We start from the raw sequence: 15,643 nt of genomic DNA on the forward strand, positions 1-15,643 counted from the left end.
GCCTATAAATAGATTCGGTTTGATAGTTTTGTAAAGAGTAGAAAGACCTGAAATTGATCTAAGAAAAAAAAAAAAAAAAAGGAGACTATCCCTGGTAAGATAGGAGTTTACTGGTGGGGGAAGGGGACAATGAATGGTAACTGTGGAGACAGGAAACTGAGGAGGAGGAAGGACCAGGAAGTGTGTGTGTGAAGCCAACTGTAGATGTGGGGTCTAGACATTCTGTGCAGAGTCCAAGACCAGATCTGGGAAACGTGGCCACTAGACTCACAAGAAATGGGATGTGTAGTTTGGGGACTTTAAATAAAGGCTACTTCATGTGATCTTGCAAAGATAAAAAGATTCTCATAGCACTGTTATGGTTGTTAAAGGGAGATTGTAGCAGTGGATCATCACAGACTACTAGAGAAGGTGTATGGATCCATTTAGATTACCCAGAAAGAAAAATGGATGGAGATGTAACTCTAGTTACTGAAAGAGTACTTAGCCTCTAGATATAGTTCTTAAGGTTCGCCCATTTGTTTCTTTCCATGTTGTTCAGGAGTCTACGTGCACATGATATGCAACATGTAAAATGCTGTTCATTATCCCTGTGAGAAGGGATGTAATGCATCTATAAAGCTTCCCAGAAGAACAATCATGCTAGGTAGCCTTATTTCATCCATTTGCAGGGGCACCTTCATACACCTGAGAAGGCCTTCCTACTCATTGATAGTAGCACTAAATAAAGATTTGAGAAAGTGCTGTATACTAAGATTGGTTTGCCTGGGTGGTGGTGGTACACACCTTTAATCCCATCACTCAGGAGGCAGAGGCAGGCATATCTCTGAGTTCAAGGCCAGCCTGGTCTACAGAGCGAGTGCCAGGATAGGATCCAAAGCTACAGAGAAACCCTGTCTCAACCCCTCCCCCCGCTCTCCCCCCCAAAAAAGGTTTGTTTGCCCTGACTGCCCAGACCATGTGGTTTTGTTCTGTTGACACTTAGTTGAGAATTTCCTAGATGTTGACCTTGGATCCTTGGAACTAGACACACAGACAGGAAACAAACTCCTCAGTGAATAAACTTGAAGGGGATGCAGTGGCCCTTTTTGGAGTTCTGCAGTGTCCAGGAGCATAAGGGAGGCTCTGAGAAGCCTTGGGTGAGGATGCTTGCTTTCCTCCCTCATTGTGGACCTGGTATCACCTTCTCTTTGAACACAGGCTGATATCCTTTGGAATTAAGTGTTAAGAGGGGTGTTTCTGTGTGGAAGGTTGCTGAGAGAGGGCTCGTTGACAGGCAAGAAGGTTAAAATAAACCAACAAATAGAATTTGTTCCTGTCCCCACCCGAGCTAGGAGTTGTCCGCTCTGTGTGATAGGTTCCTCATCAGCTTGACTTTCAGTTACTTGCAGAGTCTACAGAAATGACTGCCCCAGAAGAATGTCAGTCCCCCATTAGCTGCTCACTTTTGGAACTGAAAGTCATCAGTCGGGCCTACTTGTGAACAACCCAATTTGGCCCAGAAACTGTTTTGAAGTAAAACAGTTCTTTTAAACTTCAGAAATGCATTTGGCAAGGACACTCAGATGACCAAGTCATTTTTTGGCTTGCATCGTGTATGGAATATAGTTGTATGTGCTTGATTACTTTGACAATGTCTGACAGTATGGTGCTTCTGAGATTTCCATTGACCACGTAACTTACCGTTCCTTTTAACAGCTCAGAGATAAACTTCAAGGACAAGCCGGGCTCTAGCTGAATTGATGATGTCAGTTGAAAATGCACAGCTGAAAGGCTCTGAAACACTGACTTCACCAAAGAGTAAAGACCTCTGAAATGTTGCTAATGAATCCTCTCTCCCAACATGATGGAAGAGAGGATTCTATATAATTGAGGATTCTGTATAATTGAGGATTCTGTATAATTGAGGATTCTTTATATTTGAGTAACACGGCTATTTCCCCTCACAGAGGCCAGCAAGCTTGTTATGTCCTATGTGGCAGCAGTGTGTGGAAAAGGAGCAGAAGTTAATGAAGTTAAGGAACAGCTTCTACAGTCTAACCCTGTCCTGGAAGGTAAGGATTTCGTGTATGTTGGCTTGTTGTGATTCAAATAGCAAGCTGTTTACAGGGCACTAATGTTGCCTGCTGTTCAGGGAGGGATGAGCTTTTGAGGAAAGAAAGCCCCCTCTTAGTGATGCTTGGCTCCAAGTACCTACAAGAGTGAATAACTTACCTATGGAAAAAAGCTTTCCCACTTACAAAAATAGTCTTTGCCATTCAATTTTCATTTAGCTTACCTCAATTTGCTCATAAGCAATTGACTGGTATTTGCGGTTGATGGTGCAGTGATATTTTGTCACTCATTATAATGCCTGTGGCTGGTTATTTTTGTTGTCAGGGAAAATCAAGGGCTGTAGAAAGCCCAAACCTGGCTGTAGATCTATATCCCAAGTTCTGTTCCTAGTTCTCTGGTAACTAGCTCATACTCCTGTAGGCTAGAAGACCAAAGTCCTGCTAAGGTAGGTTTCATTTGGAGGTGTTCTCTTGTCTCAGAGACCTTAATGCTCATGTGAACTCCTTTTTCTGTGTTTCTTGGGAACAAGGATGGAAGTGAGTTCCATGATGTCCCCATACTCCACGCTCCACACTCATGACTTCAACTAGCTTTAAGTATTTCTCACTTCTGTCCCATTGAGGGTTAGAACTTTAACATATGAATGGAGAGAAAGGAACAAAAACATTGGCGCATCAGTCAAGACTGAGCTCGATAGAGACTGTTCTTTTACCTTGATTAGAGCATGGCATCTACCTTTGGTATAAACCATCATTATACTAAAAATGAAATTAGAGTCTGCAAGATGGCTCAGTAATGAGGGCATTGGCTGCTCTTGCAGAGGACTTGAGTTTGGTTCCCAGTACACACATGGAAGCTTACATTTGTCTGTAACTGTAGTTCCAGGGACTCTGACACCTCCTTCTGGCTCTTGCAGATGCCAAGCACACATGTAGTATACATACATACATACATACATACATACAGTGGAATTTCTCAGCCTAGGCACTGTTGTGTTGTGTTGGACTTGTCTTTGCTGTGAACATGCATTTATGGCATCTATTTGCCGGGTGTCCGTTGCACCCTTGTACCTGTCAGGATTAAAAATATTTCCAACCGTTGACAGCTGTCCCCCAGGGAGTCAAATCTAGTCTAGAGGAACTGTTTGGCTCAACCCTTTGCTTAGAGAGCAGAAGGACAAGATTGAAGATGGACAAAAGTAAAACTATCTTGGGGCTGGTAGGCAGCTCTTGGAATGAGGATCCCCTCCCTGTTGTCTTTTCTACTCTGGCTCAGCTCCTCCTTCCCTTCTGAAGATGCCCTTGACCTCTAAACATTCACTCTGAAACACCCTTCATGCTTCAGATGAGACACTTTGCCTGCTGGCCTGGCTGGCATGATAGGAGAGACATGAAGCCCCGTAAGCCATTACATGTTGATCTCTACTCAGTTCAGTACCTTAACTGGTAGGGTTTATGAGAAGTGGCATCTCTTCCTCTTATCAATCTGAGATTTGGGCTTTTTGCCCCCTGCCTTTGTGCTCTGAGTGAGCTGTATTTCTGTCATACTTATCTTAGGAAAGCTGTGGTGTAGCAGAATGCTGCAGCCTGCATCTTTTCTAGAATCTTTCTATTTGGTGGTATTTGAAGCTAGACTGCAGTGTGGGAAATGGAAGAAATGCCCACTGTGGGTGTGTGTTATCTTTATGGGAATGCTTTGCTTTTTAACTGGAGCTGCTACTGTAAATGAAGTTCAGAACAACGAACTTTAAAAAAAAAAAAAAAACTGTGGAATGTATCTAGGGTGTTCTATAATGGAGTACTTTTTTCTAATTATGAGGCTCATGGTAAAAGACTTGAGTGTTTAGGGTTGTGTTTAGAAATGTGCAACTTAGACTTCTGTGATGAAAAGATGGTACATGGCTTGCTGGTGGGGCTCTGAGCAGGTCTTGTGGAGCAGTCCTTCACTGGCCCCTGACCTTCAAGCCACATCGCGTTGACCTTTATGTGTCAGCATCTTGAGCTGGGCTTTGGGCCTGTACTAGTTGGTTAACTTGGCAGGCCTACATTCCAAACTGGCCACAGAAGACTAGCCCACAGAAGCATGGGGAATGTCACGGTTTAATGGGGGCCAGGTCAAGTATCCACTGTTGCGTTCATGGATGTCTTTTGGTTGGCAGTGGGTATGTGATGAGGATTTGATCCCCTCCTCAACATGCTTCCCTCTGTGAGTGTTTACAGGGTTTCCACTCAGTGCACAGCAGGGTCAGCCTCTGAAGGGAGAGTTTGGTGTCAGGAACTTATCAAACCATGCTTGGCTCAAATGTCTCAATATAAGGGACCTTCTCTGTTGACTTTGTCAACTTTGTCTTAACCTGTCTTGTGCCAGCTATGTGGTGTTTGAAACAGGGTCTGGGTGGCCTGGAACTCACTATGTAGACGAGGCTGGACTTCATCTCATAGAGATCTTCCTCTGAGTGTCAGCGTTAAATGCCTTTACCACACACCCAGCCAAGTATGAGTTTTTTAAGTTAAGAGCATGAAACAGGATGAATGAAATGGCTTAGTGGATCAGGGTATTTGCCACCAAGCCTGATGTCCTGAGTTCAGTCTTGTGTGGTAGAAGGAGAGAACCAACTCCTTTAAGTTGTCCTTTGACCTCCACATGCCTATTCACAATAAACCAACACACAAGTACGTGTTTTTTTAAAGACATAAAACGGTGGATTCAACATCAGGTTTGGCTGCTGAACTGTCATTACACTCTCTGAGAATGCCCCCTCTCGAGGGTGTTGCTTGCAGGAAAAGGTGGCCTCTTGAAGCCTGTTTGCTCCCTGATGGTTGGTTGGCACCCTAATCCTCCCACATTTAACTTGACAAAGACGTGGAGGCTTCCAGAAATGCAATATCTAGCCTCTTATTCAAGAGGTTTGTTTCATTTAACCACACCATCACAAATGCTTCCTCACTAGTTTCAAATGTGGCTCCCAGATCCCCAAAACAGCCCAGGAGCTGGGCTTGAGGGAAATGCAGAATTTTGTGTCTCAGGTTGTACTGGCCCAAGTGCCCTTGTACAAGAGATTTTCGTGACTAGGTTCACCTCAGGTATTGAGGTACACCACTGCTGTCGTTGTATCCACAGATGCATATGTGACTTGCATCTAGGCCACTCTGTTCACCGTTTCCATCATCCTAGACTGGCTTGTCAGTATCTGTGCACAGGCTTGGTGAAACAGTTCATGTATCTCATAGCTATGAGTTAAACAGGTGGCACGGTTAAACGTTCTGTGTCCAGGCATAATCGCCTGGTAGTAATTTAGTTCTCATGGGTTCTCATTTCAAAGGGAGGCCCCAGGGCAGATCAGTCTCCTTGGGCTGTGCATTATGAGTCATATTAATTTATTTCCTAGATTTCATGTAGGCCTGCCTATTAGGCCTAAACTAATAAATAATGTGTTTTGTTTTGTTTTCCCCAAGGGTTTCTCTGTGTAGCTTTGTAGATCAGGCTAGCCTCAAATTCACAGAGATCCACCTGTCTCTGCCTCCTGAGTGCTGGGATTAAAGGCATGCACCACCACAGCCTGGCTATGTGTTGTTTTTATGCTATTTTAAATAACCCGTTTTTGACTCTCAGTAGGTATTGCTCTTGCTGTATGGTACTTATGCAATCACATTTATATAAATAGCTTTATTTCAGAGTTAGACAGTTTAAGTTTCACATGCCTCCTGTGCTCTCTAAACCTCACCCACTTCCATCAAACCTACAGCGATAGAAGCATGATTTGTGAAATAACCTTACTGATAATGTTGACGGAGGAGTAGACGCCTTCCTTGCCGCCTAGTTAGAATCCTCTCTACAGGAGTGAAAAGGTGTCAAATTAGGCAAGACTAAGTTTAGAGTGACACTTGAAACAGTCCCAGGGTTCGGGACTGTCACTTGGTCCATGTGTATTTCTAATAACTGAGGGAAGTTTTAGCAGCTTATTAAAATTTCTGCTGGATGTGAGTGCATGGCTGTCACTGAGAGCTGTGTTTTCCTTGGTTATTCCTGTTCGGTACTATGGTTGCTTTATGTTTCTGCTCGGAATTATTATTATTTTTTTCACCCGCTTTACTGATGCTTCTGTTTCTTTCTCACCAGCCTTTGGGAATGCCAAGACTGTGAGGAACGACAACTCCTCTAGATTTGTAAGTATTTGTATAAGCTTAAGTGCTAACACTAATATTTAGTCCATGTGTATTTAAACAAACAGATGTTTAATATTTCTTAATACACACACATTTTTAAGGTCAGAAGAGAGCCACCCCCAGTCGAAACCCACTGGAAGTTCTATAAGAGTTCTTTGTTTGTTATTTATTTATTTTGCCTTCTGAGATTTTTTTTTTTTCAGTTTTTCTTGTAGCGGCAAGCTATTTTTATCATGTTTTCTCCTCATCTTCAGTCAAAATTACATGAGTTTAAGTAAGACTATTCAGAATCATTTCTTACTCATCTGGGGGGGTTATTATTTAGCAATCATAATTAAAAATCAGAAATTCGAAATTCGACAGGTGATGGTGATACATACCTTTAGTCCCAGCACTCAGGAGGCAGAGACAGGTTGATTTCTGAGAGTTCCAGGCCAGCCCGATCTACAGAGCAAGTTCTGGGATAGGCTCCAAAGCTACAGAGACTTCAGTCTTGGGTGGAAAAGAAAAAGAAAATAAAAGAAGAATCAGAAATTCAGCCTGGAGTAGTGTCTCATGCCTTTAATCCCAGCATGTGGGAGGCAAAGGCAGGGGGGTGTCTGTGAGTTCAAGGCCAGCCTGGTCTACATACAGAGTGAGTTCCAGGACAGCCAGGGCTGTTGTACAGAGAAACCCTGTCTTAGAAAAACCAAACACACAAAAGGAATTAGAAATTGGATAAAAAAGAAAGATCAAGCGAGAGTCAAGTTTGTGTACTCTGTTGCCCTGGTCTCTTATTGATGGCTTCAGAAAGGATGGCATGTTCTTAAAACTTCCTGGAGGTAAAATCACTAAGTGCGAGGGTCTGGGGGATCTGAATACTGAAAACTGAAGCTCATAATATCTTGTCATGATTAAACCTGAAACACCACTTCTAGTCGAGGTTGCCCCATGTTGCTGTTGGAGCATGGGGCAACCCTGTAACTGCCCAGTTACTTCTCCCCTGTAACTGCCCCCAGCACATGCCTGCAGGTTGGCACACTTGGTTCTCTCTAACTCCCCTCGGGCCTCTGTTCTTCACAAAGATATAGATACTGCCTTGGGAGCAAATGTGTTCAGCATCACAGTGGTGTTTTTGCTCCTTGCAGTGCTGGGAACTGTGTGCATGCTAAACTATACCTGTGGTACCCCCTCCCCTCCCCTCTGCTCCCTTCCCCTCCGTTTGGTTTCTTCAGTTACTCAGGATGGCCTCAAACTCATTAGTAGCTCAGCTAAGCCTTGAGCTCTCTGGTTTCTGTTGCTGAAATATCCTGAGTGGGCGGGATTAAACATCTGTACTGTGTGCCCTGGCTCCATGATGGTATTTGAGATTGCTTTGGTTTTTTTTTTTTGTTTGTTTGTTTTGTCTTGTTTGTTTTGTTTTGTTTGTTTGTTTGTGTGTGTGTGTTTTGTTTTGTTTTCCTTCTGTGGTTTATCAACAAAAAAAAACTCAAACAAACAAAAATAATAATAAAAAAACCCACACATTTATTTTCTAAGCCGTCTTCTTCCTTCATTGCTTGTACCAATGGGATCATTTTTGGTAATCTTTGATACCTTCATATCAGAGCTCCTCCCATGCCCCCATTTTAGATCCCTTTGGCCTTCTCCTTAGACAGTTGTCCAGAGCTTAAAGAATGAAATGGTCTCAGGTGGAGGTAGTTTTTATAGCTTAGAAAGTAGAAGGCTAAATAAGTTCCTAAACCCAAGACTGAATTTTTCCATTGGATTAGCCTGTTACATTCTTATAACCAGCTTGATCCAGACCTTTTCTAGTTTAGCACATGGATAATCTCATTGCATAGACAGAATCTGAAATGAAGTAATTACAAAGATCAGGCTTTGTTATATGATAGAAATTTAATTTTATTTGCAAATTGTATGCACATGCACTTTTAAAGATATTGACAAATATATGTGGTCATGACAATAAAAAGGCAGAAACAATATTGCTTAAAAGGTCATTATAGTGGTATTTAAGATCCAGTGAATGGCTTGGCAAGCTATTTAGCTTATTACAAAGCTTCAGAGAAATCCTCTTAAAACTTGGGTATTAGAATATGAGATTAACACTTGATTATAGGCTAAGTCATTTCATGCCCAGCTTCTAGCAATTTCTCTGCTTTGTGGTCTATGACTTGATTATTAAAACACCCAAATGCGTGTTATAATTTTATAATTGGAGTCTATGTTATCTTGTGTATAATGGTGATGTTGCTTGACTGTATTTGGTTGCTGTAGAGTGATTTGTTGACCACGTTACTGAGGAATCTGATAGAGCCTGTTATGCCGAAGTTAAGACACATCGGTCATAGCTGACACTTGTTACCAGGGTGTTCAAGGACATCCCTCACAGCATCTCCCATGTGTCCCAGTGTTTCTAGTTTGGCATGGAACGTTTTTTCTTTTGAGAGTGAGACTCAATGTTTCAGGCTTTGTTTATTAGTGCTCTTGTTTAAGCAGTGCATGGGCATCTGCTGTGTGCAGACTGATGAACAGGGCAGTGGAGGGAAAGTGCTTTTGCCCGAACTCTCATCCAATAAGTTGTTTTTTTGGTTTTTTTTGTTTTTTTTGTTTTTTTTTTTTTTTGAGACAGTTTCTCTGTGTAACAGCCCTGGCTGTCCTGGAACTTGCTTTATGGATCAGGCTGGCCTAGAACTCACAGAGATCCACCTGCCTCTGCCTCCAGGTGCTGGTATTAAAGGCATATGCCACCTCACCCAGCTTATTCAGTAAGAATTTTTAAATGTATGGATTTGTTTCTGTGTTTTAATATAAGTATAGGTTTCCTTACATTTCCCTTGTAGCCCATGGCTTCCCCCGACCCAGGAGTGATCTATAGACATGTTCCATCAAGCCTCTATGCTTCTTTGCTTCTACAATCCAAACTCTTTCAGTAGCTTCCAGGGCCTGTCTTGCTGAAGCACCGTCTCTGCTTCTTAGCCCTCCTCACTCTGCCCCAACTTCACACACCTTTGTGACTCTCTGGCATCCCAAGTGCTTCTCAGACTCAAGCCTTTGCTCTGGAGACCTGCACATGCTGGGTGGCATTTGGAATTATTTGTGTCTCCCTTCAGATGTTACATTGACACTATCTTTCAAATACTCTGACCTCATCTTTATTTTGTTTGCCTAATGTATTTATTATTCTTTGGAGTTGCTGTACCAGATTACCCAATTTTCTCATCATTGACTTGAGATCCTCATAGGTGCCATGGGAACAAGTATTCTGGCTTGATTGTCTATCTTTCAGACTCTTAACCGTTAGAAGAGCACATGGTGCCATTTTAGACACTCAGGAAAAAAAAAATCTATGAATACTCTTTTTTAAGAAGCTTATAGGCTAATTAGAGAAGTTAAGCATATCTAAAAATATGACACAGTACCTACATTTTTAAGTTTTCCAGGAAGCTATGTGAGTGAGGTTTTTTGGACTTTTAGAGAAGATCCTAGAGTAGAAGACATGTTAAAGGGACTCAAAAAGCTTAAGTGGATCAAAATTAACTGGTGAGCAGGAAGGATTGGCCTGGTATCGAGAGGAAACCTGGGCCTGCATTTATCATAGTTTGTTGCTGGACATATGGAAGGAGTTTTTAGACCAAGGCCTAGCTGAGGGTGCTGAGTGTCAAGTTTAGAGTCACTACACATTGTTTGCAGGTGATAGGAAGCTTCAGGTTATTTCCAAGTAGACTATTGTTATAATCAGAGCCAAGCTTAGATGAGCTCTGAGGGTGTGGCTGCTGCACAGCATTAGGCTGTTCCTTCAGCAAGGACATTCTCACAACTGCACAACAGTTGCTTTTACTCTTGTTGTTTACTCTGGTAACTTCCTCAGAGAGGTCATTGTCACCATCTCCCAGGCCCTAAAACTGAGTCAATCCTGCACCCAGTGCCTTGCCTCTTTGTATGTCCCTATATCCACCTGTAATAGTTTCTTTTTTTGCTAATCTGTCCAAATACCTCACAAAGCCAACTTCGGAAGGCTTATTTGGGCTTCTAATATGAGGAGAAGCATCATCATGCATGTTGGTGTAGGTCCTGACACTATTCTGTCCGTCCTTTGGTTGGTCCCTATGTTCTCTAAGTTCTCCATCCTCCCCACACAGAGCCCCCAGATGGGACCATGTGTTCAAACAGCGAGCCTGTGGGGGAACTTTTCACATTCAGGATGGAGGTAATTCCTGTGATCTTGGACCGTGTCCTGTCTCACTGATCCCTTCCACCTGCTCTCTGGATCTTGTTGCCTCCTGGCCCAGGGACTCCTGTTGAAGTTATCTCCTGGAAGGTCGGATCCCTGGCCCCCAGGATCTTTAGTTTTCTTCCCTCATCTCTGGCTGCTTTGCCTCCTGTGTCCCTGCTGCTCTAGAGGATCTCTGTTATGCCCAAGCCTGTCCCTGTGACTCTGGCTAGCTCTCAGTTTATGTTCATCTTTTGCTGCTCTTACTGGAAGCCCTGGACATTTCTCCTCTAATCAGTGCGGACAGCTGATGCTCGGAACCCTTGATAGGCATAGCATCTGGTCCTGCTGCTTTCCAGTCCATTGCACACTGATCAGATGCTCTTGTAAAGTGGTGATTCTTTTCTCATGCCTCCTTGTTTAGGAGCCTTCAGTAACAGTGGCTCATGTCAGGAGAAGGTCAAAAAGTCTCTCTGCTCTAAGTTTGGCCTCTAGCCTGAAGCCCTCCCTCACGACCTAACAGGAGCTGGTTCTTATGTCAGCTCGTTCTGCTCCCCGACCTCCTGTTGCCTGACTTCACATTTACTGAGAATTCACTCTTGCCCTCAGCCTTGCATCCATGAGGTGTGTCTCTCCACCACAGTGGCCTGTTTACAAGAGCTCCTTCTCTACGGGGACCATGTGTGGTGTCCCCCTGCACTTTTTCCATCCTAGAAGAAATGATTTGGAGACATGTGCTTGATGCATAAGTGAGGATTTAAAAGGAGGATGGCAGTGGGAGAGAGCGGGCGAGGGAGCATCCATAAGCTAATAAAAAGTCACATTGCTGACTAAGTGCCCTGTGGTCATGTTTTTCCCCCCTTCCTATCACACTTCTAAAATTAATGTAATTCTTGGGGAAATTACATGCAACACATCTGTCTAACTGTGATTAAGGTAGGACATGAAACAAAGCAAAAAAAATTAACTTCTTAAATAAACATACTCCTTTCAAACACGAAGCATATGTCGTGGTTATCCTGCTGTAACTCTTCACTGAGGCAGCTGGAGACCAACTCTGTAAAATTCACAATATTTAACTCCATGTGTCTTAAGATACTGGCCATAGAGTGTGATGTGAACCCGGACTCTGTATAGCTATAAAATCTAGGTCAAATGCCACTAAAAAGTATAAGTAGTCCCTGATTCTGACCTCGTAACACCACATCATTGTGTTTTGATTTGAGTAGATGGGAACCTGGAGTGTTAGGGTTCACTTCTGCCTCATACGGACTTAATGACAATGGCTTAAAAGATATGTTGCCTATAAAATGAAATAATGTATCTTTCCAATCAAATTTCTCTGCCAAGACTATTACCTTTGCTTTTAGTCTTGATTTGAGGCTGTATACCCTTCAGGAAATTTGAAAAATATCTGAAATGGAAAGGTCACACGATGGAAAGGTTTCCCACCCCTCTGTCTGCGTGTGAGTGTGTGAGCAAAGATTTGTTCTTAAATTAGGTACAAGCTAAAGGGCTCTAGGTAATGGTATACAGTGTGAATTATTCATGGAGACACATTGTTTTGCATTATGGGTAAATGAAATGCCTTTCTTAGTTACTTTGAAACAAAGGACTAAAAAATGAGTTAGTATGCTATTTTCTAAAGAAAATGGGCTGTTTTGAAATGAACTTACTAAGTCTCTCTTTGGCAGGGCAAATATATGGATATTGAATTTGACTTTAAAGGTGATCCACTGGGAGGAGTGATAAGTAACTGTGAGTATTTCCTTGACCCTTTATGAACCAGTTGAGAATAATAAAACAAGCCTTTTAAAATGGTGAAATATTTTAAATGCTGTGATTAAAGAGATGGGAAGAGAACCATTTACTTTTCTAAGAATGTTTAACCATTGTGTTCAGATTGCTTTACAACATAATGTAAAAAAATATATATGAATGTACACATGTATGTATGTACACATATATATTATTTGTTTTGGTTTTAGTTTTTGAGAGAGAATTGTACTGTCTCGTCCAAACAGGTCTCAAAACTCATGTATCATTATATCTGGCTAAATGTTATGAAAGATCAATTTATTATTACCTTTGGAAAATTGTCTAGAAGTCTGCTGAAGTATCTTTACTTTATATCAGTACTTTATAGTGATCTTTAAGCCAGTCTAACAAAATATATTCATGATTAAGAATAAAACACCAGGAATTTATTAATTGATTTTGTGGTGCTAAGAACTCAGGGCCTAACACACACTTGGCAAGCCATTGAACTTTACCTCAGCCCTAAAGTATAAATAGTTGATTTAAATTAATAACTTGTAAAGGAAGCATTTATCCGGTACAGTGAGAAATGTTAGACTTCAAATGTTATTTTGAGAAATGTGACCTCTTTTCAAGGCTCTAGATAATGGAAATGTAATATAGTTCTTAGTAAAACATGGACTCATTAGCCTCCTCCCGAGTGTGACTGTAAGGAAATGAGCAGGCCTGGGTAAGGGCTGCCCAGGAGCTCCAGGTCCAAGGACTGAGTGAGGGCTGTCGGGAGTGAGCTGCACCAGCTTCGCTGACTGTGTGTGTCTTCATCGCCTTAGAGCCGCGAGTCATAGCACTCCCCTGATACTTCTTTCTCTTTTGATTTCAAGTTTCATTTGTTTGGAAATTAGTTATAATGCAGGGGTTTATGTGCCTCCAGCCTTTCGTTATCTTGCTATCCTCTTGAGTGTTCTGGGTTTTAGGATCACCCCAGAGTGCTATAGGAACTGTTAGAATAAAAGTAAGTCTAGACTAGATAAGGAAATGGCAGTTGTCTAAAGCATCCAGGATTCCTTTATTGGTTTGTTGCAGCAATGGCATTCCCTTTTCTTCTTTAAAAAAAAGAAAAGATTAAAAAAATTTAAATTATGTATATGTGTCTGTCTATACATGGGATCGAGATGCTGGTGGAGGCCAGAAGAGGGTGTTGGATCTCCTACAGCTGGAGTTACAGGTGGCTGCGTGCGGCCTGACAGACACGGGTGCTGGGAAACTATCTCGTGTCCTCCAGAAGAGCAGCAGGTGCTCCTAATCACTCAGCCATCTCATCATCGCCAGCATTCCTGAGATATAAAATGGGGGAATGGTCTGTGATCTGGTGAAAGAGGAGGGTGGACAAGAACCCTGGAGACACCAGGGGTTCCTGAGCTCTTCCTGATCAGCCGTAGGGCCAGAAGAATGCTGAGCAGAAATCAGTGTTATGAGTTATTTGAGCATACTTTGTAGCCAGAATCTGGGTGTGTGTTTTGGAGATAGGGTCGGGGGGGGAGAGAGGGAGGGAGGGAAAGGAGTGGGAGAATGAGAACCCGTATATATACTTACAGATGGATATTCATGAATGTGTGGAGGTCAGAGGTCAATGTCAGCGTCTTCTTCATTCACTGTCCACTCTATTTCTTCAGATGAGCTCTCTCACTGAACCTGGAGCTCAGAGATCTGGCTCCACCACTGGCTAAGAAGTCCCAAAGTTTTTCATTTCTCTGTTTCCCTTGTGGTATAACAGGCACATGCCATAGAGCCCAGCTTTTTTGTGTAAGTCCTAAAGGTTATGCGTGTGTGGCAAGCATTTTATCAATTGAGCCATTTCCTAGCCCCCCAAGTAACTGAATTTTAAATGAAAATTTTCATCATAGTCCACGTATAGGACCAGAGTCTTCTCATCTTTGAAATAACGGGAGTGAGTAGGTGAATCTGTGGTATTTCCCACATCAGCGTTTTTACAGCTCTTGCATGATTTGACTTTTCATTTTGGTTTGCCTGACTATATAGACTTTGTATGCTACTCTTGGGATTGTACATATTTGTAAGAATGTATCATTGTGAGGGAAATGCCTTGAAGGGAAAGTTCTGATATGACATAAAATTGGATAGGATGCTACATGATTTCACATGATTTCGTATGCCAAAGATGGCAGCAGAAGTATTCATGTAGCATGCGTATGCTCCAACCAGAAGTGGATGATTGTGATTCCTACTGGACTGTGTAGACAGATTCCACACCGGATGGCAGCCGATGAGAGTTGTCTAGGAATGGGGTGACTCAAGTTTAAGACCACCATTTTCAGGAACAATTAACTTTAATTCAGCAAGCTATCCATAAACCTCAATACTTTTCTTTTTATAAGGCAAATTAACTTTAGTTATTTCATTATTAGTTGTGGTTATTACAGTAACTAGTTATTATGTTCATGGTAGCATTAGGTTCATCCCTTCATTACAGAACTTGCGGTTGAGCATTCTGGAATGATTTAATCAATACTGTTCTTGAGGATTCTATGAAGATAATTAGCAGTTACTTCATAATAAATATGAGAAAATAACTTTGGATTTACATTTTAAGTTCAAGGTATAAACAGAAATGTCTCCCTGACATAAGTGAGAATTAGGAGACTCTTACAGTATCCATGGAAAATAAATACTAAACACTCCGTTTCCATTAAGATTAATAAGTCTGTGCGAATGAATTTCATATGGCCTTGGTTACCATTTGTTCCCAAAAGAAAATTATATTGAAATTTGTGAAGTGGGCACACCCTGGTGTTTTAAGAATATCCTTTGCTTAGAGAGGAAAGGCACACATTAGTGGTGGGACAGGACATATTGACAGGGCTGGCTCCTGTGATCATGGGAACTGCCAGGCTGGCTTCAGCTGTAAAGCAATGGGTGAACCCCTAGGGTTCTGGCCAGACCAAGACAAGTTAGCTTCTTGCAGGCTGGAAAAGAGCACAGGCCTTGCTTTTTTGGTAGGAGATATCCTGGGAGGTGCAAGAACCTTCTAGAAAACTTTATACCCAGGAAGTGGAAAACAGGCTACCAACTCATTTCCCTTTTCCTAGTCTGGACACACTTGGAAGTTCAGATCCCTGAGGGCAGTGCCCTTAGGAAAGATGTGTAATTAAAATGGGAAGTGGCAAATGCTCCCTTTAGTAGAGAAGATAAAACACAGAAGCATGTGCAGATATCCTACTGACCTGGAGTGGCATGGGTCCTAGCTGGTTAAGGCTTGTTGGTTACATACTTACTAGTCAAGTGCTGTGTTTGAACATTTTCCATATTGTCCTATTATAAACTGGAATCTTTGAGAGACCTGTTTTCTTCTTTCTTTTATAATATTCCCAGGCGTCCTCTTAAATCTGTGGTGCTCGGAAGCAGTTTCGACCATGGAAAAATGTAATCTAAGTCTCATAGTTTTTATCTG

General features: G+C 42.1%; 1 protein-coding gene across 4 annotated transcripts in view; it reads left to right on the plus strand.

Moving 5' to 3' along the window:
• Myo1b (myosin IB) overlaps positions 1-15,643 on the plus strand; it is a 159,638-nt gene that overhangs the window by 84,621 nt on the left and 59,374 nt on the right. For all 4 annotated transcript variants that reach the window (XM_051190146.1, XM_051190148.1, XM_051190149.1 and 1 more), the window contains exons 5-7: positions 1,950-2,054; positions 6,175-6,221; positions 12,111-12,174. In XM_051190146.1, coding sequence (XP_051046103.1) covers positions 1,950-2,054; positions 6,175-6,221; positions 12,111-12,174 — 216 coding nt within the window. The remainder of the gene's footprint in view (positions 1-1,949; positions 2,055-6,174; positions 6,222-12,110; positions 12,175-15,643) is intronic.

Source organism: Phodopus roborovskii, unplaced genomic scaffold (assembly GCF_943737965.1).
Source record: "Phodopus roborovskii unplaced genomic scaffold, PHOROB, whole genome shotgun sequence".
Classification (NCBI taxonomy): domain Eukaryota; kingdom Metazoa; phylum Chordata; class Mammalia; order Rodentia; family Cricetidae; genus Phodopus; species Phodopus roborovskii.